The sequence below is a fragment of the Scyliorhinus canicula genome, chromosome 8 (genome assembly GCF_902713615.1).
Source record: "Scyliorhinus canicula chromosome 8, sScyCan1.1, whole genome shotgun sequence".
NCBI lineage: Eukaryota > Metazoa > Chordata > Chondrichthyes > Carcharhiniformes > Scyliorhinidae > Scyliorhinus > Scyliorhinus canicula.
In genome coordinates, this window is record NC_052153.1 from 98,478,282 (window position 1) to 98,505,524 (window position 27,243).

General features: G+C 45.7%; 1 protein-coding gene across 4 annotated transcripts in view; it reads right to left on the minus strand.

Annotated features, from left to right (window-relative positions):
* Positions 1 to 27,243, minus strand: part of LOC119970409 (GRAM domain-containing protein 2B) — a 165,374-nt gene that overhangs the window by 66,816 nt on the left and 71,315 nt on the right. Inside the window, exons 1-2 of one of the 4 annotated variants that reach the window (XM_038804983.1) lie at positions 19,310 to 19,336; positions 16,019 to 16,041 (exon numbers count right to left, since the gene is read on the minus strand). The exons of the other annotated variants lie outside the window; for them this stretch is intronic. Coding sequence (XP_038660911.1) covers positions 16,019 to 16,041; positions 19,310 to 19,321 — 35 coding nt within the window. The 5' untranslated portion in view covers positions 19,322 to 19,336. Of the gene's footprint in view, positions 1 to 16,018; positions 16,042 to 19,309; positions 19,337 to 27,243 lie in introns of those variants that run through there. 4 annotated transcript variants of the gene reach the window in all.

Genomic DNA, 27,243 nt, shown 5'->3' on the forward strand with positions numbered 1-27,243 from the left:
CAAATCAGAAGTACTTCATCTCGAGACTGCCTCCTGGTACAAAATGTCCAACTAACTTTTCCCCTGCCTGATGCATTGCAGTGTCTGAAGCTCAGACTCTTGCTCATCAACTCCTTGAACTGTAGATGTGGTTGCCACAAATCACATTGGTGTCCAGCAGCTCCCACATACACCACCTGCCTTGTCATCTTTATGGTGTTTTGTTTAACTCATTTAGTTTCAACTTTAGAAATATCACTCCACTGTTATCTGTAGATATATTAAGCAGTTTAGTAGTTTATACTGAATGTATAAAATACATTTATACATTCAGTATAAATGTACTGAAATACTTATCTCACTGGTACAGTTTTAAACTGCCACTCCTGTTTTGAAGGATAAAACCTTTTTGAAAATCACCTTCCTGCTCACCTTGTTAATGTATTTGAACAGCTACCGGAGGCTGAACAAGCAGCACATCCTTTCCCATCTGCACTGAATTCCCACCTGCGCTAAATTCTTAAGTTGGCACTTGTTCCTTATCACACTTGCGCCTCATTGTCTCCACTTTATGCTCCAGTCGTGTGGATTGTAAAACCTGTCTGGTTTTATAGTGTTCGGAAAACAAAGGTAGCTTTAAGGGATTTATAGTTATATTGGTAAACATTAAAAATAAGGTACAGTTTTAAGTGCATTTAAATAATGTTTCTGTGCCTGGAAGGATAAAATGTGAAGTTAGATTATTTTCTTAAAAATTTCCAGTACCCAATTATTTTTTTTTCCAATTAAGGGGCAATTTAGCATGGCCATCCACCTAACCTGTAATTCTTTGGGTTGTGGGGATGAAACCCACGCAGACATGGGGAGACTGTGCAAACTACACACACACAGTGACCCAGGGCCGGGATTCGAACCCTAGTCCTCAGTGCCGTAGGCAACAATGCTAACCAATGTGCCACCATGCTGCCTGTGAAGTTAGATTCATGCTGGACAAAGGTGTTTGTATGTGTGGGGGTTGGTTAAGTTACAACTGTGTTTCTATTGTACTTAGAGTGGGCTACAACGTGAAGAATAAATAAACCAGCAGTGGTTGCTTAGCATCTAGGACCTTGTAAGGTAGAGAAACTTTGAAGTTTTAGTTTAGCTAATTTGATTGCAATTTGAGATTGGTAGTGACAGAGAAGGCAACTCTCACAAATCTACTAGAAGCTGTTGGTTTTAGAAGGCTATAGAAGGAACATCTCTCTCAGGCTTGCTAGATGAAAAGCCATACTACGGAGTGATGGTGAAGAAAGAATGCCTTAAATCCAAAGTTCAGCCAGTTAAGGGAACTAGAGAATTGAAGACAACTATGGAAGACGTCTGGTGTTAAGTGAACAGAAACAAAGGTATGTTTCAGCAGAATTCAAAGAAAAGTAAACAAAGCTTTCTGAGTTAAAGAGACATTTGCAGTATCCAGATTTACAGTGGGAAAAACTGGTCTGGATTTTGAAATGCAAACGACTAAAGTGTGTTTTGCGGAGTGAAGTTTGGAAACTTTCAGGTGACAATCATCTGGGGAATTCTAAGGAGACGTGCACAAACATTCATTTGGGGTTCAGAGTGTGTTTGCCTACAGTCATTTTGTATGTTTAAAAGGGACTTTGGGCGAGATTCTCCCAAAACGGGAGAAATCGTAAAGCTGCCGTAAAACCCGGGCGGCCCGACGCCGTAAGCTCCGGCAAGACGGGCTTAACGAAAATCGTTAAGCCCGCTTACCGGAGTTAGCGCCGGCTGACGCGTCATATGACGTCATCCGCGCATGCGCAGTTTGGAAGACTCCAACCCGCGCATGCGCGGGTGACGTCATCGCGTTTTTGCGCGAAACCCGCGCATGCGCGGGCCGGGTTGCCCCTCAGCCGCCCCGCGAATGGATACTGCGGGGCGGCGGAAGGACAAGTAGTGCGCGGGCATCGGGCCCGCTGCCCGCGATCGGTGCCCACCGATCACGGGCCCATGGCACCCTTGGCACGGCCGTGGTACTGCCGTGCCAATCGGTGCCATGGTTATAAAAAGCGAGTTGGTGACGCCGTTTTTACGAACGGCAAGACCAGGTGTGTTTGCCGTTCGTGAAAACGGCGGAAAGGGCTGGGACTTCGGCCCATCTAACAGCTGTGAATCGCTGCCGGCCGTAAAAAAACGGCGGCAGCGATTCGGGTCGGGACTTCGGCGGGGGGGTGGGAGAATAGCGGGAGGGCGGGAAAAATGTCGGGAAGGCCCTCCCGCTATTCTCCCACCCGTCGTGGGGGGCGGAGAATTTCGCCCTTTGTGTTAATGAGACCATTGTAGATTAAGATATACTTCATAATCCATGGTAATCCTGTGCATAATTGTTAAAATTGTTAAAATGGGGGGGCATCATAATCCAATTTTTTTCATCTTTAACAAATGTTTTTTCCTTGCTGTTCAAACTACTTAGCCATCCTGTGACTTTTTTCCTCCATGTTTTGTTTCAAGATGGAGGTGTCCCCTCTCCAACTTTTAAAACCTTGAACTTAAGAAATAGGAGCCCCTCTACAGGACACCTGTGGTGGCTTCTTCACCCAGACAGGCTACAGGATGTCTGGACCTGGCTGGTACCCTTGTTTGCTGCTAGGAGATTGTATCCAGGCACCTATCAGCTGTAGGAACCTGGAAGTCAATTAGAAAATGCCAGTCAGGCTCCTTTAGTTGGCCATAACTTGCTCTTGCTGAACCTTGTTAACTACCTGCTGCATGCGGGTTGGTAGCCCTGCTATTCCCTCGCATCTCCAATCCAGTCCTGGCGGGCAGCGAACATCATACCCCAGGTCTCTTTCACATTTGCTAATTTCTCTGTACCTTTTCTAAAATCTTAACATCCTTTCTAACAAAATATCCAAGCTCATGTCTCCAGTGTTTTATCTATGTTTAGCATAATTCACTTGCCACATATCTATTAATAAAGCCAAGGAGCCTGTATGGCTTTCCAACAGCCTTCGCTACTTGTCTTATCACCTTCAAAGATTTATCTGCATATATCCCAAGGTCTCTCTGTGCTTACACCCCCTTTAAAAGTATATCATTTATTTAATGGTGCCTTTCCCGATTATTACTATAAAATGTATCACTTCACATTCCTCTGCATTAAATTTCATTCACCATATCTCTTCCTATTTTATCAGTCTTTCTATGATCTCCTGAGGTCTCTGACTATCTCCTCACTGTCTGATCGCTTTCTGAGTTTTGTGTCATCTGTACAGCTATCCTCCCTATACTCAAGTCTAGGTTAATATATGAAATGAAATGAAAATCGCTTATTGTCACGAGTAGGCTTCAAATGAAGTTACTGTGAAAAGCCCCTAGTCACCAGATTCACAATAGTTCTAATAGCACTGCTTGGATGCACCACTATCTACTTCTCTCCACACTGCAATATAACCTTTCACCACTACTTTCTACTTGTCTCTGAACCAATTTCATATTCCCACCAACACTGTACCTTTAACCCCCTGGGTTTTCAATTTGTTAATTTTGCTGATTAATGTTGCTGGTAAGTATTAGCAAATTACAGACTTTAATTCCTGTTTCTTTTCCCCTAGATTACTATCTTTAAAATTCTCCCCATCACCACCATTAGACTGACTGGCTACTTTTCCCCTTTAACAAACAATTGCAAACCTTTAGCACCACCCACATATGAAGAAGATTGCAAGATTATAGCTAGCATGTCTGAAATTTCTATCCTTACTTCACTTAGATGTTGGAGGATGCTTCCCCTCTCTGGCAAATTTCGGTCTGGGATAAGAATCACAGGATAAGTGTACTTCGATGTGGAATAATTTCTTCGCTCAAAGGCTTGTGAATCTTTGGAACTCTATATCACAGTGTGATGTGGATGCTCAGTTGTTGAGTATATTCATCTCAGAGATGAACAGATTTTTAAATACAAAGAGGTTCAAGAGATGTGGGTGTAGAAGGTGTAAGATGAAAGATCAACCACGATAATGACAGAATTGGTTCGAGGTCCTGACCAGTTTTTATGTTGGGTTCAAATGCAGAGTACTCATTTAGTACCTAAAGTATGCCCTGTCTCCGCAGATCATTTTGGTCCTTAATTGCTGTACCACCCTTTCTTTGATTACTGTTTTACCAAATGTATGTTTATAAAAGAGGATTGCTTTTTATGTTAGTCGCAAATCTATTCTTAAACTCTCTCTTTGCCCCCTTATTTTCTTTTTTCATTTCCAGTCAGTTTGGTCCTCTACTGTATTATGAGCATTACAATTGCCATAATTTTACTTTGCTGTCTGATTTTAATTTCTAGATTTTCATTATCCAGGAGTTCTGGTTTGCACACATCACCTTTCACCATCATAGGAATGTATCTACTCTACCTGAGCTGCCGCACATATCTTTGAAGACCTCCCATTGTTCACTTATTTGTTTTGTTCACTTTAAAATACTTGACGAGGAGAATGATCATTTATTCTTCCAAATGATTTACACATTGAGTGAATGATATGTACAGGTTGGCAAACAGTTTGCTTAGTGATCCCATCATAGGTTAGGGATCGAGCTGAGTCTGTGCTGAAATTTGGGATGCTGAAATTTGGGATGCTGAAATTTGGGATGCACAGACAGAATCGAGATCCTCCCTAGAAAGGGAAATATCGTTCCAGGCACCTACCAAAAATAGGGGGCTCTTTTTTTTCTGCACCTTGGGAGCAGCAAATTTTCTTGGCCAATTAGTGACGACAGATTTCCCACTGAGTGGCAAAGAGAACATGTAACCAGCAGGAACCCCAGCCTCGGGTGTTTTGCCTGCCAATTTATGATTCCAATCCACTCCACTGTAATTAGCCCTCAGTCAGTGAAGTATTTCTTTGATCTTGTCCTTTTCCAAAACAATTTTAAACTTGTTGATATAACTGTTGTTCCCCGGATGCTTCCCAATTAAAACATTCTGCATTTTCCCCACACTATTCCACAGAACTAAATCCAGCATTCCTTTCTTTCTCATTGGGCTAGATTCTAGAAACAATTTCTACTTCCTTAGGAACACCTCCATTATCACTGCTCTGTTGCTTTTGCATCTTTCTGTACTTTGCCTGAAAATTTGCTCCTCCATCTCCTCACTATTTGGTACCCGATAGAATGCACCCAGTAGCAACGATTGTTCCTTAATTCCAACCAAATAGATTCAGTCTTCAATCCCTCACTATTTTCAGTGCTCTAAAGGTTTATTTGACCAATGATGCCCCCTCTTTTCTTGCTTTACTATTTTTCCTATATATCTTATATCTAAGATTAAGTTCCAGTCCTCCCCGTATTTGAGCCAGTTTTCTGCTTTTGCAACTAATCATAGTTTCAAGTGGTGCAGTTCACCAACCTTATTTACCATGCTATGTGCATTTATTTCCACGCAGTCCAAACTCATCTTAGTCTGCATCACTGCCTGATCCCTTTATTTCTGAACCAGTCTTTTTTTTTTTTATAAATGTTTTTTTATTGAGTTTTCATATTTTATATATGACAAATTACAAGTTATTAGAGAGGGAGAAAAAAAAAAGGAAAACACAAAAATTTAACATGAATATTTACAGGTAAGCATCTTCATAACAATAATTGTGGCCGCCCCCTTTAGCCAGCATACATATTTTACATTAGCCAATATGGCCGAGGCACATGTTTATAGGCATTTATTTATAGTTTGGTTTTGGGCCTTGGCTTGCCATCAAACCCCCATACCGAGCCCGTATCCCCCCCCCCCCCCCCCTCCCCCCGACTACCTTCCCCCGATTCCCGTCCATTTTCCCCTGGTTCTTGGCCACCCGACTATTCTTCCTCATGTACGTTGGCCACAAACAGGTCCCGGAACAGTTGCATGAATGGCTCCCACGTTCTGTGGAAGCCGTCGTCCGACCCTCGGATGGCGAATTTGATTTTCTCCATTTGGAGAGATTCCGAGAGGTCGGACAGCCAGTCTGCAGCTCTGGGTGGTGCTGCTGACCGCCAGCCAAACAGGATTCTACGGCGGGCAATCAGGGAGGCAAAGGCAAGGGCGTCCGCCCTCCTCCCCAGGAATAGATCTGGCTGGTCTGAAACCCCGAAGACCGCCACTATCGGGCATGGCTCCACCCTCACCCCCACCACTTTGGACATAGCCTCGAAGAAGGCTGTCCAGTACTCCACAAGTCTGGGGCAAGACCAGAACATGTGGGCGTGGTTGGCCGGGCCTCTCTGGCACCGCTCACATTTGTCCTCCACCTCCGGGAAGAACCTATTCATACGGTTTCTCGTTAAGTGGGCTCTATGTACCACTTTTAGTTGCGTCAGGCTGAGCCTTGCGCACGTGGAGGTGGAGTTGACCCTATGCAGTGCTTCGCTCCAGAGTCCCCACCCTATCTCCATCCCTAGGTCGTCCTCCCATTTCCTTCTTGTTGCGTCCAGTACGGTGTCGTCCCTATCTACCAGTCGGTCATACATGTCACTACAGTTCCCTTTCTCTAGGATACTTGCGTCCAGTAGGTCTTCCAATAGTGTCTGTCGTGGCGGTTGTGGGTACGTCCTTGTCTCCTTTCGTAGGAAGTTTTTGAGCTGCAGGTACCGTAGCTCGTTCCCCCCAGCTAGCTGAAATTTCTCTGTCAGTTCGTCCAGTGTTGCGATCCTGTCGTCCGTGTATAGGTCCCTGACTGTCAGTGTCCCCCCGTCCTGCCTCCACCTTTTGAAGGTGGCGTCGGTCAGTGCTGGTTTGAACCTATGGTTGTTGCAGATGGGAGCCTTGTCCGACATTTTGTAAAGGCCAAATTGCTGCCGCAGTTGGTTCCAGGATTGGAGGGTGGCTGTCACCACTGGGCTGGTGGAGTGTTTTTTGGGTGGGGATGGGAGTGCTGCCGTGGCGAGGGCCCGGAGGGAGGTTCCCATGCAGGAGGCCTCCTCCGCACGCACCCACTCGGCTTCTGGCTCCTGGATCCATCCCCTTACTCGCTCGGCTGTTGCCGCCCAGTGGTAGAATTGTAGATTCGGGAGGGCTAGCCCCCCCCTGGATTTTGTTTTTTGTATGACCTTCTTTGGGATCTTAGCATTTTTACCCCCCCATACGAACGCCATGATATGTTTGTCCAGCGCTTTGAAAAAGGCCTTGGGGATGTAGATCGGAATGGATCTAAACAGGAAAAGGAACCTGGGCAGTACGTTCATTTTGATCGTCTGGACTCTCCCCGCGAGGGAGAGCGGGAGTGTGTTCTGAACCAGTCTTTGGTGTTATTTGTGTCTCCTAGTAATCTAACCATCTTGTTTCTCCTCACAGACATTTCATCCCAGTGCTCATCTTTTGATTTTTCTATTAAAATGCGATATATTAAATGTGATTTAAAGCTGTACATTTATGTAAGTTTTCTTCATATAAAAAAAGAGACTCTTGAGATGTTAGGTTTCTAAAATTCATTCATAGGATGTGGTTGTCGCTGGCAAGGCCAGCATTTACTGCCCATCCCTAATTAACCTTGAAATGAGTGGCTTCGGCCCTTGCAAAAGGCATTTTAGGAGTCAACCACATTGCTGTGGGTCTGTATTCACCTCTAGGCCAGACCAGGTAAGGATTGCAGATTTTCATCCCTAAAGGACATTAGTGAACCAGATGGGTTTTTGTGACAACCAACATGGTTTCATGGTCATTAGACTTTTAATTCCAGGTTTTCATTAGGTGGGAGCTGAAATCTCGGTTTTCCAATGCCTATCTGGTTGAGCTTCAGATAAAGTTGGAAGCGTGTCCACAGCGGAGTGACCAACACATTTCCTGGTGGCGAGCACCTATTTATAATTTATTTTCTTACCATGAATATTCATTGTTTGGGAACACCAAATTAAGTTCTACCGTCAAGATCAAATCAATGGCTCATGGGAAACTTGTACTTCATGTTTCCTAACTGCATTAAGATGTGCTCCAGGCAAGGTTCTGAGGTGAAGTTTGGTTTTGTCTAAATCAGCCACAGATGGGCGGAATGAGAGGAAGGTGGAAGGTCTGATAGCAGGGCGAGGGGCTGGTGGAGACTGTGGCGCTTGGGCCCTCCAATGGCAGTTAGTTTGGCAAGAGGGTGGGGTTGGTCCTTGGGTCATTAAATGGGGACACAGCAGGCACTAATACATTTGGGGGTGGGGGTAGGTAGTCTCTGCAGGGAGCCAGGTTGCAGCCTACATATCCGTTGTTGCAGTGGTATCATCCTGTGTCCAAAAGAGGCAGTTGCACCTAACATGGCAATTCAACAGTCAAGGAAGATCTTACATGGGCAGAACGGTGGCCTAGTGATTAGCACAGCTGCCTCACGGCGCTGAGGTCCCAGGTTCAATCCTGGCTCTGGGTCACTGTCCATGTGGAGTTTGCACATTCTCCCCGTGTCTGCGTGGGTTTCGCCCTCACAACCTAAAAATGTGCAGAGTAGGTGGATTGGCCACGCCAAATTGCCCCTTAATTGGAAAAAATAATTGAGTAATCTAAATTTATTTAAAAAAAGGAAGATCTTACATTTGAAGCAGGGCAAGTCCAGCAGGTCAATTGTCCCTGAGGGGGCATCGAGGGAAAGCAAATGCAGGTGGAGGATGATAGAGCAAGAGGGAGGTCCCGGATGATGACAAGATGGGTGAGGATGGGGTGAAAGTGGAAGGTTCATGGTCAAGGCTGATGGTTGGATGCTTCAGGACAATTGAGGGAAGGAGCAGGGTAATGTTAGGAGGATTGAGGGAGATGGCAGGAAGCTTAACGGCGACTGCGGGAGGTTGGAAGTGGATGGGTTCCAGCTGCAGGATCATGATGTTAGCGTCCATTGACATAGCTGCTGAAAAGCTGCTATCTTTCTGGAGCTCAAGTGATGCTGGGAAACCTTTACCTTGTAGGAGATCAGGTTATTGTGGGAGGAGGTCATTGTTCAGTAGGAGGAGTTCTAGGTGTGACCCATGAAGGTTCATTCTTATTGGTCAACTGCAGCTGCTTTAGGAATGAAAGCCAAGTCACCACAAAAGCTCAAAGCGTTCCTTCCCTTCTTCGCACAGCGCAGTTTGTGGATTTACAACATGTCTCTTTCTGAAACCTTGGGCAATGGAAGAGAGAATTTGCCAGATTCGGGCATTGGCTGGACAGCAACATAGACTACAAGCTATCAGCCAGCACCAGCAATGGGGAGGGTGGCCAGGAGGGACCAAGCCAGGGCTATTTTTGTCTCCAAAGAGCTTCAGTAGATGTTCAGAATGCACACCAACTACCTCCAGATGTCTAGCGACAATGTCGGAGAAGGCTTGGTTTTCCCAAGAGACGGTTACTGACCTGGGCATGCCCCTACTACAAGGTCTGCAGCTCCCTAGATTTGGAGGGCACCTCATGCCAATTGCCCTAAAGGTAACTGCAGCCCTCAATCTCTACCCCAGTGGCTTATTTCGGGTCACCAAGAGGGATATGTATAGCTTTCTTCAGATTGCAACACATGGATTCCCTGTTCAGAAGGTCCAAAAAATTCATCAGATTCTCAACAGATGCTGATTGCGAAGCTGCTTTAACAGTTGGCTTTGGGGCCATCCCATGATTCCCACAGGTCTACTTTCAATGAAGTATTTATGTGAAAGATATGAATACCCAGTTTGGACCAGAAGGGCTACTAATGTTACACCCCTCGGTTATGCTATTCTATACAGTAGATATAAAGATATGATACAACAATATGATGTTTAGACTGCTTATGGGAGCAACTGGTATGAGTGAATTAAGATGATATAACTTAGATATTATGCAGTTTGTGCCTGGGTCTTCCAGAATACTAGCGCGCATGCCAGTTAATTGGATATCTTCCACAACCAGTTGATGCATTGTGTTTTTTTATTTTCATTACTTATTTTATTACCTTCATTTAAATTATTTTTGTTCATGTTGGTTTTGAAAAATGTGTCCCTGTAACTAGTGCTTCTTATGGAGGCTGTCTACATTTCCCACATGGAGTGGATTAAAAGGTAACTGTCCCCTTTGAAGTTCAACCAGTAGTTTGTTTTAGATGGAACCTCCCATCAAGTTTGATTACATGGCATAATCCAAAAGTATAAATGACCATATAAATTAACATACAAAAATAAAAACAGATAAAGCTGCAAACACTGCGCTTTTGTGAAGAAACAGCAGTCAATATTTGAAGCTGTTTTCCCTTTCTCAAGATAAGTTACAGTCAAAATTCAATTGGTAGGACCTGGGGTGCCAATTCAGATTAAAGCAATAAACACTTTAATAATGATTAAGGTTAATAAATTGCAAGCAACTATATGGATAGGTCCTTGAAATGCTATGTTTAAAAAAAAAATGAAGAAAACTTTGCCAACATTTTCCAAAGCCAAATCTTGCTGGTTCCAGTTTAAATATTAAATTATCCCAAACTATTTAAAACTGTGGGATAAGTTCCTACTTCTGTCATATTTTCCTACAATCCATTTAGTGCTGCTATGTATGGCAAAGTGAATATTTTGGAGCTTAGAATTGGCTTCAATTCATATATTACATGGAATTGAAGAAAATATCTGGTATGAATTTACAACACTCACCATAAAGTTCCAGAATTAATTTATTAATAGTATTGGGATTAATGCTGTGCTTACTCAAAGAACTTATTCAACAAGCCTGCCAGAGATTGATTAAGGATGGAAGATACATCTGAATGGTCATTAGGATTTCCTGCCCTCCTGTAACCTGGTTTAATTTTCCCACCAATGTTAGATTTTAACATTCATTTCTTTTTTTTAAGATTTAGAGTACTAACTAATTTTTTCTAATTAAGGAGCAATTTAGTGTGGCCAATCCACCTATCTTGCCTGCGCATCTTTGGGTTGTGGAGGTGAAACCCACGCAAACACAGGGAGAATGTGCAAACTCCTCATGCACTGTGACCCAGAGCCGGGATCGAACCTGGGACCTCGGCGCCCTGAGGCAGCAATGCTAATCACTGCATCACCGTGCTTCCCCTTTTAACATTTATTTCTGCTTCATGCTGCCTCTGATCCCTGTTGAGAATGTATCAGCATAACCAGCAGAAATTGCAACATGATGATAAAATGAAACAAAAGCTTCTGTCGAAATAAGGATTGGGGTAGGGAGTGATAGAAATTGACTATTCTAATCAGCTATACCCATGAGCGTAAGGGGAGATGATAGACGTTTAATTGAGAACTCATTAAGAATAATTAACTATAATCATATTAGGCATTACTTCAGTGCAACAAATAGCTGGGAACCCACTAAGGGTTAATCTAGATAACACTCACTAATTTCTTTCTCAGGTTTTAAATTTTGCAAGCAGCTTGAAACTGCAAGATCTCTGACGTCAACGAGCTAAAAGGCCCCATTGTTGTACAGTACAAGTAGTCCTGTTTCTATGGAAACAGCCAGTCTAGAGATATGTACCAGGATTCTCCGACACGGTGCTGGGTCGAAGAATCCCTGGTGGAACATGACAATCGCGCCCCGCCGCCCCAACGGCGGCTTCCCCATTCTCCGGCGCCGATTCTCGGGCTCCCGCGGGATTCCCACCACACCAGTCGGGGGCCATTGACAGCGCCCCCCCCCCCCCCTCCCCCCGGCGATTCTCCAGGCCCCGATGGGCCGAGTGGCTGCGAGTTTGGCCGAGTCCCTACGGCTTGGGTCACTCAGGTTCCACATAGCGGGACCGGGAAGGTGAGTCTGCAGGGGCCATCCTGGGGGGGGGGGGGGGGGAATGGGAGACCCTACGGTGGCCTGGCCCGCGATCGGGCCTACCGATCGGCTGGCGGGCTGGTTCTGTGGGTGCGAATTTTACTCCGTGCCGGGCCCTATAGGGCGCCGCCATATTGCCTGGGGGCCGGCGCGGGGAAGGGAACCCCCGTGCATGCGCGGAAATACGCCGGCCGTAGCGCACATGCGCGGAAATACGCCAGCTGTTCCGCGCATGCGTGGAATCATGCAGGCCGTTCTGCGCATGCGTGAACTTGCGCGGGCCATTCTGCACCAGCTGGAGCTGCGTGGACCACTCTGGCGACAACCTAGCCCCCTAGGAAGGGGAGCATTCCCCATTATCGGGAACCATTGATGCTGGAGTGGATGGCACCGCTTTATTGCCGGCGTGGGGACATAACCCCATTATTGGAGAATCCCGTCCATGATTTCTCAGCAAAAACTGGACCTTGACAACCCCTGCCCCCGGAAGCAGATGGGTGGTGGCTAACTGCCAAGACCTGCCTCACTTCTTTGGAATAACATCCTGGTTCTTTGCTCATAGTGAGACCACCTATCCCTGACCTCTCATCCACACCCTCATGCTCTATGCCCCATCCATGTCAACTCCTGCTGCCCACCAATTGCCATGGCCTATTATAACTCCAATGCTAACTTAATGCCAATTTATGCCAACCCACTTTGCCCTTGCACCCACCATGTCAACTTATCCAGTATCCACAATGGACAGGCCTCAAGAACCATTTTGAGATTAAATAAAATAAAGTTTTGAATATCTATCAAGGCCTTCACTAAATTAAAATAAAACACTCCCATTTGTGAAAGCCCATACAAAACTTTTAATCCCCCCCACATACTTAATCACTTTTAAAAGCACACCAACTTATATTCATCATTTACTTAAAAGAGAGCTGATCACTTAATATCCACTTGAGCTATTAATCAAATTGTAATCCTAGGACTCCTCTGGGATAGTTATAGAAGGTGGAAAGCAGGCAACCATTAGTAATGTGCGATAAATGTAGAAAATCCATATATAGATTGTGCTTTATATATATATATGGTGCAGCAATGTTATTAAAAGCCTGGGTTAAGATATCAACATCTGTTACAGTAATATTTAAAATAGATCATGGATTGACCTACAGGCAGGCGGTGTGTCTGCAATAGGTGCAATTAAGATGCCGTAAATTTGAGATCATCATTCATTCCAACCATGTATGTATTCACAAAGACTGGCCTAGTGGAATTTTGTTATGACTGCTGGAGATTTACTGGAGGGCAGATAATTTGAGACATTTAGCAGAATTCTTTGTCAGCGGGATCCTCTGGTCCACCGGCAGTGCATCCACACTCGCGGGTTTCCCATCAGTGAGGGGTGGCCACAATAGGAAAGCCCATTGGCCAGCTGCGGGAACAGAGAATCCCACTGCTGGCGGGGGCTCGCCATGCCAGAAAATGCAGCTGCTGGACTGGATAAACCCGCCTATTGTGTTTAGACTTAGGTAAGCAGGTCATGGGATCTGATTGGGATCAAGTGATGCAATTAATGACAAATGGCAAAACGTAGGGTGATGTCAACATGCATCTATTGTAATTGTGAGGCTAGCGGTGGGATTTTCCGGCCCTTCCCACCAAAGGGATCTTCTGGTCCTGTCAAAGGCGACTCCCCTCAGTGGGACGAACAAGCCACAAAACCGCTGTAGACGTCGGCAGGACTAGATTAATTTAGGGGATTTAAATAACTTCACAGTTTGCTAGTTCTACAGACCTCTCCCACCCTTCAAGAACATTTATATCCACTCTACTCTTGCAACTGTGAAAATGGTGTCAGCTTGATCTTGCCCCACTGAGTTCTGATTTCTTTTACGGGTCAGTCAAACCCTATGGTTTTATCCCTCCCGGTAAAAATAAGATCTGTTGGCAATGGGGTGCTGGACTTCCAGATCTGGGTCTTGCCCACCATTTTGGCAGGTCCATGGATATTCACAACTCAGCAAAAAAGCAGGCTCAAATCATTGTTCGATAAACTCTTTCAATTTCAGTGAAGGTGTTATGTGCACAGATGATAAATATCTAGTTCAGATCACAAAGGGATTATAACCCAGGGGGGCAATGCTGTTGCTAGTTAGATATTGGGTACTGTGGGGACAAAGTTAAACTTGTACTTTCAGGTAGCTGTACTTGTGAGTTTGTCTAAAATAAGGCCCTATCTCATTACAGTATTCTGTTAATTAAAGTGAATTAATGCAAAAGGCCCAGTCAAAGCTCTTTATCGACTGTTAACTAGGCAACCAAACTATTTTTATTGTTAAACCATAGGAAAAACCTGAGCCAGTCATTGTAGTTTATAATCTCTTTCTGATTCTGGACTCTTCAATCCATTTGTATTTGTGAGAAGGCTTTGCTTAACATTGCAGATGAAGTGTAAAGGCAGCATGAATCCAGTGTTACAATTGACCCCGATACCAGAATGAAGCAAAGCAAGGCTTCCTGGTGGAGTTAACGTACTCCATTCCACTCTCTGATTGACATGGCTGGTTTAGTGCAGTGTACAGCAGTTTTACTTTCATACTGACACTGAACTCGAAGTAGTTCAGTAGTGAAGCTTGTAAGGGCCAGTTATTTTCTAGACCTGGTTCCTAAACATGACCCGACACTATTATGAAATAGATGTTGTTGAAGCTACACCTGATGGTGTAATCCTTAATGCTACTAAGGTGGGGCAAAACATTTGCCACAAAAGACCCCATGGACTACTCCACCCACTCTTGTTTACCACTACAAAAAAAACTAATCAGAATTAAGGGGAAGAACGGCTCTGTTTTTGAGACACCAATGAGGTAATGACTGGCTCCAACTGGAGAGCTCCAGTGTAATGTTGGTCTCCGCATTCAGCCAGCTCTTCATCTTTGTTTACAAGCGCACAGGTGTGGAAAATCTGATTTTGCAATGTTTGTTGGACGGAATGCAAGCAACTGCTTCAGAGCTGTGTGGGCAAGTCCAAAATGCTCTGCTCAAATTGTATGTGGAGCCAAAGGGCCATCAAACCTTTCTTGTTGGATACCAGCTTAAGTCACCCATCGGATGCAAACTCCACAAGATAGTTTGCCTATTTTAATGGAAGTTTGTTTCATGTATCAAGACAGCTGTACTACTTTAGCGTTTCACAGTTAAAAATCTTAATTAAACTGGGGTCAGAAATGGCAGCCTACAGCAGTGTTTTCCAAACTTTTTTTCACAGGACCCACTTTTACCAACCAGCCGACCATCAGGACACACACCAGCCATCCAACCTTTGCGACCATGCCACGTTTGCTTACCTTTAATGCAAAAGGCGTGCCTGGCTTGGTCCTCGTGATCTCACATGAACCAAGTGTAAAGGAGGAGAGGACAATGAGCATATCAGGTGCAGACTCCAGGCAGTTCCTTTGTGACGTCTTCATCTTCACAGAAATGAAAAATCCAACCTTGCACATGTAGGTCCTCATAAAGGATAAAACCATACCTCAAGAAATCATATTTATACTGCTTTGTTCCCGGGTTAAGTTTCTTCTTTGTAGGCTGTTAACCAGAGGCTCTCGAGGAGGGGGCGGTGGTGGTGGTTGTGGGGGCGGGGGGGGGGGGGGGGGGGGGGGGTGCATATCTCAGCAGATTAACTGTCAGGTCCGCACAGGCCTCATTCCCTCAGATAAATCACTGAGAGGAGCCGTGCTGGGGACGGGGGATGGGGACGGGATGGGTGCGGTGGGGAGCAGGGGGCAACACACCAAGCCTCGGGCACAGGTGCCCCAGGAATTTGATCAAAATACCCACAAGAGGGAGACCTCCCAACCGTGGGGATGGAGCGGCCTCACCTCCCCCTCAAGAGCCGGGTCTCACTCACCCCGAACGCCTGCCGCAATACCCACCGGACACCAGCTGACACTCGGATATCTCCACACAAACGGGGGTGATCCCCGAGTCATGGACATTTAAGTTCCTCGCTCCACCCCGCTAATCACTCCCCATTGCTGACACACGCTCTAAATTGGAGCCGTGGATATTTTCAAACTTGGCCACCATTCTCAAAGTAAAATATGGGAGTTCTGATGAAAAAGTGTTCCTCCATGTCAAACACAGCTTCGAATAAGCACAGAAGGCACCAAGAACACAGAATGTACACTGGGTGGGGGACTGCAATGTCCATCAGTAGCACTGAGTTGGCCAAATCCTGAAGGGCATTGCTGGCAGACCAGATGTATGGCAGCTGGTGAGAGAACCAACAACATGAGGGGGGAAAATAGTTAACCATGTTCTCACCAGTATTCCTGTTGCAGGTGCATCTGTCCTTGATGGTATTGGCAGGGGAAACAAAGAACAAAGAACAAAGAAAATTACAGTACAGGAACAGGCCCTTCGGCCCTACCAGCCTGCGCTGATCCAGATCCTTTATCCAAACCTGTCTCCTATTTTCCAAGGTCTACTTCCCTCTGTTCCCGCCCGTTCATATACCTGTCTAGATGCCTCTTAAATGATGCTATCGTGCCCTCCTCTACCACCTCCGCTGGTAAAGCGTTCCAGGCACCCACCACCCTCTGCGTAAAAAACTTTCCATGCACATCTCCTTTAAACTTTCCCCCTCTAACCTTGAAATCGTGACCCCTTGTAACTGACACCCCCACTCTTGGAAAAAGCTTGTTGCTATCCACCCTGTCCATACCTCTCATAATTTTGTAGACCTCAATCAGGTCCCCCGTCAACCATCACACAGTATTGATAAAGATGAAGGTCCAGCTTCATCCCTCTTCCATATTGTATGGACTACCACCATACTAGTGAGGATAGATTCAGAAATGACTTAACAGTACAAAACCAGGCATCCACGAGATGCTTTAGGCCGTCATTAGCAGCAGAATTTGAATTAATCACAATCTGTAACCTCACAGCCCAGCATGCGCCTCACTCTACCATTACTATCAAATTTGGAGCCCTCCCTGGCTCAAGGAGCAGTGTGGAAAAGCATATGAGGAGCACGCGGTCACAAATATGTCAGGTATACCTAAAGTTGAACTGGCAACCTAGTAGTACTATAATACAGGACTAAATGTACACTAATCATTAGAAGCAGCATGTTATAGACAGTGTTAAGCGATCCCAAAACCAAAAAATGGATCTGATCAGCCATATCCAGTTGTGAATGGTGTGGACATCTTTAATAACCGAGGAAGGTTCCAGAAACAACCCCATCCTCAATGATGGTGGACCCCAGAACTTGAATGCTAAAGACAACGTAAAAACCAACCCCAAGGCTAACCTCGAGCGTACTGCCAAAATTTCACCAGCACATCTCCTGTCCCACCAGGGGCGACAACACTCTTGACCACTGCTACTCAAAAATCAAGGGCGCCTACCGTACCATACCCCGACCGCACTTTTGAAAATCAGACCATAAGACGGTGCTCCTTCTCCCAGAATACAAGCAGAAACTCAAGCGGGAGAAGGTCGTGCAGTGCTGGTCTGAGGAAGAGCTCTGATGTGACTGCTTGGAGACAGCGGACTGCTCCATATTTAAGAACTCAGCGACCAACTTAAATGAGTATGCCACCACCGTCACAGACTTCATCAGCAAATGTGTGGGCGACTGCGTGCCAAAGAAAGCTGTACGTACACTCCCCAACCAGAAACCATGGCTCAATCGCGAGATTGACTCCCTACTGAAGGACAGATCTGAGGCGTTCAAGTCGGACGACCCTCACCTATACAAGAAATCCAGGTACGACCTCCGCAAAGCCATCCGAGATTCCAAGAAAGAATATCAAACCAAGCTAGAGTCACAGACAGACCCTCGGCGGTTGTGGCAAGGACTAAACAACAAAACGGGCTACAAAGCGAAGCCAAGCAGTATCTCCAGCAGCAGCGCACCCCTCCCCGATGAACTCTATGCTCGGTTCGAGCAGGTAACCAACAATCCGCTGCCGAGTGCCCCAGCAGCCCATAACTCACCCATACCCACCATCACAGCTTCCGAAGTCAGATCGGCCATCCTGAAAGTGAACCCTTGGAAGGCGACGGGCCTGGACGGGATCCCTGGTCGTGCAGTCAGAACCTGCGCGGACCAGTTGGCAGAGGTGTTCGTGGACATCTTTAATCTTTAATCTCCACTCCGAGGTCCCCACCTGCTTCAAGAAGACTACCTCATACTGGTGCCAAAGAAGAAACAGGGAACGCGCCTCAATGACTACCGTCCGGTGGCCGTGACTTCAGTCGTAATTAAGTGCTTCTCGAGAGGTTGGCCATGAAGTGCATGACTTCTATACTCCCAGAATGCCTTGACCCGCAGCAATTTGCATGTCACCGCAACCGGTCCACAGCAGACGTCATTTCCCTGGCCCTACATCCATCCTTTGGGCATCTCGACAACAAGGACTCCTACACCAGACTCCTGTTTATTGACTAGAGCTCTGCCTTCAACACCATAATCCCAGCCAAGCTCATGTCAAAGCTCCAAAACCAAGGACTTGGCTCCCCACTCTGCAACTGGATCCTCAACTTTCTGACCCACAGACCACAATCAGTAAGAATGACCAACAACACCTCCTCCACAATAGTCCTCAATACCGGTGCCCCGCAAGGCTGCGTACTTAGCCCCCTACTCTTCTCCCTGTACACACACGACTGCGTGGCAAAACTTGGTTCCAACTCCATCTACAAGTTTGCTGACGATACGACCATAGTGGGCCGGATCTCGAATAACGACGAGTCCGAATACAGGAGGGAGATAGAGAACCTAGTGGAGTGGTGCAGCAACAATCTCTCCCTCAATGCCAGCAAAACTAAAGAGCTGGTCATGGACTTCAGGAAGCAAAGTACTGCACACACCCCTGTCAGCATCAATGGGGCCGAGGTGGAGATGGTTATCAGTTTCAAATTCCTAGGGGTGCACATCTCCAAAAATCTGTCCTGGTCCACCCACGTCGACGCTACCACCAAGAAAGCATAACGGTGCCTATACTTCCTCACAAAACTAAGGAAATTCGGCATGTCCACATTAACTCTAACCAACTTTTACAGATGCACTATAGAAAGCATCCTATCGGGCTGCAGCACAGTCTGGTATGGCAACTGCTCGACCCAGGATCGCAAGAAACTTCAGAGAGTTGTGAACATAGCCCAGTCCATCACACAAACCTGCCTCCCATTCCATTGACTCCATCTACACCTCCTGCTGCCTGGGGAAAGTGGGCAGCATAATCAAAGACCCCTCCCACGCGGCTTACTCACTCTTCCAACTTCTTCCATCGGGCAGGAGATACAGAAGTCTGAGAACACGCACAAACAGACTCAAAAACAGCTCCTTCCCCGCTGTTACCAGACTCCTAAATGACCCTCTTATGGTCTGGCCTCATTAACACTACACCCCTGCATGCTTCATCCGATGCCGGTGCTGATGTAGTTACATTGTATACCTTGTGTAGCCCTATTATGTATTTTCTTTTATTCCCCTTTCTTCCCATGTACTAATGATCTGTTGAGCTGCTCGCAGAAAAATACTTTTCACTGTACCTCGGTACACATGGCAATAAACAAATCCAATCTAATCCAACACAAAACCTTTACAGCCATCTTCAGCCAGAAGTGCAGAGTGGATGATCTCCTCCTGAGGCCCAAGCATCACAGAATCCAGCCTGCTGCCAGTTGTTTCACTCCCTGTGATATCAAGGAAAAAGGCTGAAAATACTGGATTCAGCAGAGGATATGGGTCCCACAACATTTCAGCTGTAGCGCTGAAGATTTGTACTCTAGAACTAGTTGCACTTCCAGCACCAAATTTATTACTGGCACATCCCCAGGAATTAGCACAGGCAGTTCACGATCACGAGCCCCAAGCCCAAAAAGCAGGATAATCCGATCTTTAGCCCTTAGCATGTTAAAAATTAATTATCAGTACAGGACCAACTTTTAGTATTTCTAGAAATCTGCATTGGAAATCTATTTTTTAAAATAAGAAAGATTCATGCACTGGCTACTGTATACCATTTCAATTAATATTCCCTCCCACATGGGTTTTTACAATTACAAAGATAAGCCTTAGCACATGATTTAAAACTGCTTCAAATAGTATCGCAGTAAACTGTGTACTGGGCATCAATAAAGAAAAAAATGCGCTCTTCAAAGAAAATGTTTGCAATATGGAAAACAAATTTCTTTATTCTTTTGTCATTTTACATGAGAGTTTAAGTTTTATTTTCTCATCAGAACCCTTGGTTCTTATAGCATCTGAACCTATGGTTGTTTGCATTTTAAGTTTAAATTTCACTAACTAATTTCTGGTTTGTGTGGTCCTCTCTCATAGAATATCGTGGGGGATAATTTTCGATCGCAATAGTCGTGGGCAGGATTGCTGATGCAGGTGTGAAATCCGGAGAGAATCCGGAAACTCTCCGGTGAAATCGTGCTTCCTGATTTTCCACACCTGTCGCCAGTGATGTCACAAGGTTCATGCCCACACAGAGCGAGAACCTTGTTTTAATATTTTTTAATCCATTTCAATGTAATTACCCAACCACCCCGGCACATGATTCTCCCCTCACTGAATCTTCAGCCCTCACCGACACAATGTCACGATGGTGAGATTCACAACAGCTATTTGAAGGTGGGAATCAGTTAAGGGGATCCCCTTGAGGGCGCATGAGTAATTATAGGCCCCAGGAGGAGAGGAACATATCCAGGCAGTTCACTGGTACTGTCCCCTGGCACGTCCCCATGGCACTGGTTGGCACTGACTGGATGGGACATGGCCATGTTGGTAGTACCAACCCTGCAGTGTCAACCTGTGCCGCAGAGCAGTGCCGGGGCTGACCCCCAGGAGCCACATCGTTTCAGTTATGTCTGGTGAGGAGGGGGGGGGGGGGGGGGGGTGAACGCAAAGGCCATAGATGGAGGAACTTGCAGGCTCGGTGAGTGGGAAAGTTCCAGTCACATGGGAAAGTGGGCAGTGAGGGGGGAACTTGCAGGCACGAAGGAGAGTGGCAGTAAGGGGGGGGAATACCTCTGTGGTGGGGTCAGGGTGCAGCTCCTGATGATTGTGTGAGATTGCGGGTGTGGGAGTATTGACAGCAATACCTCCATGGTTGGGGGGGAGTTTGGGGTTGGGGGGTGGAGTTGATCTTCAGTTCTGATCGGAGTGACCTTTAAAGATGATGTCCTGATCTCTGTGGAGCTGGCCTTGCCTTCTATCTCAGGCCCTGTCCCGCCAGACTGATGGTGCAAACGATGCCCAGAGAGGCTCAAGGTCTGGAGTGAGAACTGGTCTGTGCAGCTGGAGAGCCACATGGCAGTTTTCAGTTTAAGCCTAACATGAAAAAATATGGTAAGATTATGTTATATATATATTACCCTTTGAACCAGCTGAATTGATGAAATAAACAATAGTCTCCTTTTAAAGATGACTTAATTGAATGAGTAATATAAATAATATTTGTGAGTCCTTTGTACTTAGTACTCAAATGGTAAATTAAATAAAATACAGTAAAGATAACTGACTATATAATGTAATAATTAAATAACTTATAACTTCTCTCTCTCTTCTATGTCTTGTCTGTTCACTCTCCTGAAGCACACTCTCTCAGAAAGAGTGGGAAAGTCTTTCTTGTACCATCTGATAGTGAGACATCTAGTGTTGAATTGACTGTACTACATTTACATACATTGATCCTGTATATTAATATACAGAGATCACTACAGATTCCACCCACATTTTCTGTTCTCAAATATTTTTATGGTTTGACTTTAATAGGGTTGGTGCACGAGGGACCCAAAGCCAGTGACGTATGTGAAAGCCGGGAACCAAGTGAGATTTTTAACTGCTGGACTTCATTCACTTATTACCTATTGGCTTCCAAATGAATCCACTACCCGGCAGTGAATGTTCCACCTGGCCCACAAGGAAGTTGAAACATATTTGAAAGTAACTTAACCTGCTGGTCTTCCTCTAGCTCTCCATCCAGCTTCTGGCTGATTTGGCCCGGTGGGGAAGAAGCCATCACCGCTTCTCCACTCAAACTCAAGATTAACATTTTAGTCTGCCAACACCCTCATCGTCCCTCCATGGCTTTGGGCTGGTGTACTTACTGTCTACAGTTTAAAATAACACTTGGCCGGGTGCGGGCAGGAAGCTAGTGGGAAGCTCCTCAGGCTGAATTTTTGAGGAAAAATGGTTGACGTGACCCAGATCTGGAAGTCTCATTCCCGTTCCGGCAGATCTTATTGTGCCGACAAGGGAAAAGGGGTAGGGTATGAATCTTGTGTTGCGTTCAAAGACATACACTTTTCGTTGTTCCAAGGGTCTTATCCACAGTGTGGGAGTCACAAATTTATGGAGGAGGCTTAATCACTCGTGAAAAGTGAAAGGTCATTTTAAGTGTCATGATCTAAAGTTATTTAAAACCTCAGCCGCTTCAAAATGTAAGTAAACTTTCAGTTGGAGTAAAAAAAAAGGACTCTGCTTTTGGAGTGTATTGATTGACAGACCATCTGGAGTAGCTTCGAAAAATCGGTGAGGATCTGTTCCTGCAGTTTTACGAGACTTCATTGTTGACATTTCCCAAAGGTTGTAATTATGAAAGTTTGACTTGAGTTTCAAAAGCTCCAAAACTGCTTATCCCAGTGGGGGCTGAGTTTGAATTTAATTGAGGTTGGCCTTCTAACCTTTCCTGCCTCTGTGGCTGCCTCTATACTGCTTCTGGAAATGGCAGGCCTGACTCCATTCCATCCTGGCCTCCCTGAAGCAAATATATGGTGGGCAGAAGTCCTTTTCAATGAGACACGATTGACATGTTGGGAGATTCCCCGGCTTGAACTACCTGCCTCAGTGGGAAAAACCTTGCCCCACCATTCTATTTTAAATACTCCACCCTCCCACGTTCTACTGGGCAGGGAAATTTAAAATTCCCCTCATTCACAGGTCATCAACCCATTCATTTCTATTCTGTGATTGCATTACCTATTGATCTATTGATCCTCTCCTCCACTTCTTCCATCCCTTTTATCTGTTTTTCTCACTATTGATTTTTAAGTTCTGATGAGAAGTACAGTGCTGAATAATAGCCTGTCTTTTCTCATTGCAGATGCTGACTAACCTGCTCTGGATTTCCAGCATTTTCAATTTAAATTTTCTCTTTTGCAGTGCTGGGTCTCATTTACCTCATGTTTGTCTTTGCTGTGCAAATCTAAATTGTGTACTTTGAACTTTGCATAAGGCTTTTTATGTTGTTGCTTTTCTGTTTATGTGACAGATTTATCAGATGTGTGTTCATGCTGCTTGAACTATTGCTTCATAAAATGAACAGTGCAAATGACTAAATAACCTGAGAATGAAATGATATAATATGAAAAGCCACTTTGTCACGTATTACTGTAGAGAGTTTCAATCCATATTGCTACAAGTTGAGATCTGCCGTATGGAACGATTCAGGTTCAGTGAGGCCTGTTGCTTCTTTTGATTTGTCCTGTTACCTGCCTTCTTACAGAAGTTCATTCCCACTGCTCTGTATCTATCTGGTAATACAATAGTGGACTAAGGAGTGTAAATCTGACGGTAGAGGGGAATGGGAGCGCAATCCCCTGGTAAGGTTTATAACATGGAATGTGCGAGGGCTCAATGGACCGGTGAAAAGATCTCAGGTTTTTGGGAATTTCAGGAGTTTAAAGGCGGAGGTGGTCTTTCTGCAGGAGACGCACCACCGTGTGAAGAACCAGGTTAGGTTGATGGGTGGGTCAGGTATTCCACTCGGTGTTTGACTCAAGTCATGGTTGGTGGCCATCCAGATGAGCAAGAAAACGGGGTTTGTGAGTGCGAAGGAAGTGAGGGATCTGGGTGGGAGATATGTGATGGTGAGCGGGGTATTGGAGGGGACGCTGGTGGTGTTGGTGAATGTATACGCTCCAAATTGGGATGATGTAGGTTTTATGAGGTGGTTGCTGGCAGTGATCCCGGACTTAGACACGCAGCCAGTTGATCATGGGAGGAGATTTCAATTGTGTTCTACTGCCGAGAGGAGATAGGTCGAGCCCCAGGTCAATGGGTAGGATGCGAATGGCAAAGAAGCTGGGAAGGTTCATGGAAACAATGGGTATGGTGGACCCGTGGCACTTTAAGAACCCCGGGGGAAGGGAGTACTCCTTTTACTCACATGTTTATAGGATGTATTCAAGAATTGACTTTTTTGTGGTGAGCCGGGTGGTGTTGGTAGGGTGGAGGGGGCAGAATACGCGGGGACAGTAATTTTGGACCATGCATCCCACTGGCTGGAGATTCAAAGAACAAAGAAAAGTATAGCACAGGAACAGGCCCTTTGGCCCTCCAAGCTGGTGCCGACCATGCTGCCCATCTAAACTAAAATCTTCTACACTTCCTGGGTATCCCTCTATTCCCATCCTAGTCATGTATTTGTCCAGATGCCCCTTAAATGTCACTATCGTCCCTGCTTCCACCACCTCCTCCGGCAGCGAGTTCCAGGCACCCACTACCCTCTGTGTAAAAAGACTTGCCTCGTGCATCTCCTCTAAACCTTGCCCCTCGCACCTTAAACTTATGCCCCCTAGTAATTGACCCCTCTACCCTGGGGAAAAGCCTCTGACTATCCACTCTGTCTATGCCCCTCATAATTTTGTAGACGTCTATCAGGTTGCCCCTCAACCTCCGTCATTCAAAAACAGCTTCTTCCCCACTGTCACCAGACTCCTAAACGACCCTTTTATGGACTGTCCTCATTAATACTACACCCTGTCTGCTTCATCCGATGCCAATGCTTATGTAGTTACATTGTATATATTGTGTAGCCCTATTATGTATTCTCATGTACTTTCTTGAATTCTGTTCAATTCCCTTTCTTCCAATGTACTGAATGATCTGTTGAGCTGCTTGCAGAAAAATACTTTTCACTGTACCTCGGTACACGTGACAATAAACAAATCCAATCCAATCCAATCCAATCCAGTGAGAAGAAACCAAGTTTATTCAACCGCTCCTCATAGCAATTGCCCTCCATACCAGGCAACATCCTGGTAAATCTCTTCTGCACCCTCTCTAAAGCCTCCACATCCTTCTGGTAGTGTGGCAACCAGAATTGAACACTATACTCCAAGTGTGGCCTAACTAAGGTTCTATACAGCTGCAACATGACTTGCCAATTTTTATACTCAATGCCTCGGTCAATGAAGGCAAGCATGCCGTATGCCTTCTTGACTCCCTTCTCTCCACTTGTGTTGCCCCTTTCAGTGACCTGTGGACCTGTACACCTAGATCTCTCTGACTTTCAATACTCTTGAGGGTTCTACCATTCACTGTATATTCCCTACCGACATTAGACCTTCCAAAATGCATTACCTCACATTTGTCCGGATTAAACTCTATCTGCCATTTCTCTGCCCAAGCCTCCAAATGATCTAAATCCTGCTGTATCCTCTGACAGTCCTCATCGCTATCCGCAATTCCACCAACCTTTGTGTCGTCTGCAAACTTACTAATCAGACCAGTTACATTTTCCTCCAAATCATTTTTATATACGACAAACAGCAAAGGTCCCAGCACTGATCCCTGAGGAACGCCACTAGTCACAGCACTCCAGTCAGAAAAGCACCCTTCCATTGCTACTCTCTGCCTTCTATGACCTAGCCAGTTCTGTATCCACCTTGCCAGCTCACCCCTGATCCCGTGTGACTTCACCTTTTGTACCAGTCTACCATGAGGGACCTTGTCAAAGGCCTTCGGTTTAGATCGGGATGGGAATAGAGGCCGGGGTAGGGCAAGGGGGGTGCAGTACGAGTACGGGTAGAAGGCGAGTCGAATGTTAGCACATCAACTATGGAGGCAGGCCGTGTCCAGGGAAATATTGAGGATATGGACAGAGATAGGGGAGGTGGTGACGGAGCCGGGGAGGATTATGAGATGTTTAGGGAACACTATAAGGAATTGTACTGGGTGGACACTTGGGATGAAGAAGGGGACATGTGGTGTTTTTTCAATAGGCTGGAGTTGCCACAGTTGGAGGAAGAGAAGAGGCAGACGTTAGAGGAACCTTTGGGGCTGAGGGAGGTATTGGACCGTATAAGGGGGATGAAGTCGGGAAAGGCCCCGGGGCCTGATAGCTCCCAGCGGAATTTTATTAGGAGCTTGAGACGGACCTGGCACCGCATCTCTTGGAGGCATTTAATGAGGCGTTGGAGAAGGGGGAGCTACCAGAGATGCAGGCAACAATCACATTGTTCGAATCTGGATCGTACGAATCTGGATCGTACAGGGCCAATTTGGGCGGTGTGGTGGCACAGTGGTTAGCACTGCTGCCTAAGGCACTGAGCAACCGGGTTCGATCCCAGCCCTGGGTCACTATCCGTGTGGAGTTTGCACATTCTCCCCGTGTCTGCTTTGGTTTCACCCCCACAACCTAAAGTTCTGCAGATTAGGTGGATTTACCATGTTTAATTGCTCCTTAATTGAAAAAAAAATAATTGGGTAATCTAAATTTTAAAAAAAAGTACCGGCCCATATCGCTGTTAAATACCGATGTAAAAGTGTTGGCTAAGTTGTTGGCGGGAAGGCTGGAAGGTTGTGTCCCGGGAGCCGCGGAGGGCCTAACAGGCTTCGTAAAGGGATATAAATTAAATGTAGGGAAGAGTGAAGTGTTCCCGGTGAACGAGCTGGGTCGGCGACTCAATTGAAAGAGGTTACCATTCAAGGTAGCGAGAGGCAGGTTTAAATATCTGGGGATTCAGGTAGTGAGAGAGTGGGATCTAACAAAGCTGGGGGAGGAAGTCAGGGAAGATCTGAAGAGATGGAACAAGCTGCATCTGACTCTGGCAGGGAGCATTCAAGTGGTGAAGGTGAACGTTTTGCCGAGTATGCTCCCCGGGCTGTTTATGTTTTGTGACCATTTGTATAAATTTGGAATAAAACACATTTTAAGAAAAGAGTGTAACTCTGAACTTCCCCTGTGATATGGTCTGTATCTCTTTATCTTAAATATGTCTACAGAAACCTGACCTCATCGAAAACTCTGCTGTCCATGTGCTAGCATGCACCAAGTCTCAGTCACCAGTACCTGTTGTGTTTGCTGACTTATGTTGGCTCTCAGTCTACCAATTGCTCAAATTAATAATTATCAGTTTGTCATCCTCAGGTTCATATCATTTCATGGCCTCTCCTGTCCCGATCTCAGTTCCACAGCATTCTGAGAAGATTCTGTCCTTTCAACGCCTGTGCAATCCCTACCCCCTTCCCTTCCCCATTGGTGGATATACTCTCAGCCATCAAGGCCCACTGCTCTGATTACCTCCCCAGACCTCTGTACCTTTCACCAGTCTCCTTTAGGGCCCTCCTTAATATATCTCTTTGACCAAGATTTTAGTTGTTCCTCCTAATATAAAAGGCATAAGAGAAATAGGAGCTGTGGCAGCTTGAGCCTCTTCTTCCATTAAATACGGTCAATAGCTATTCCCATTTCTTCCCTTTGACTCAGTGTCAAAGCATAATCAGTCAAACATTGACT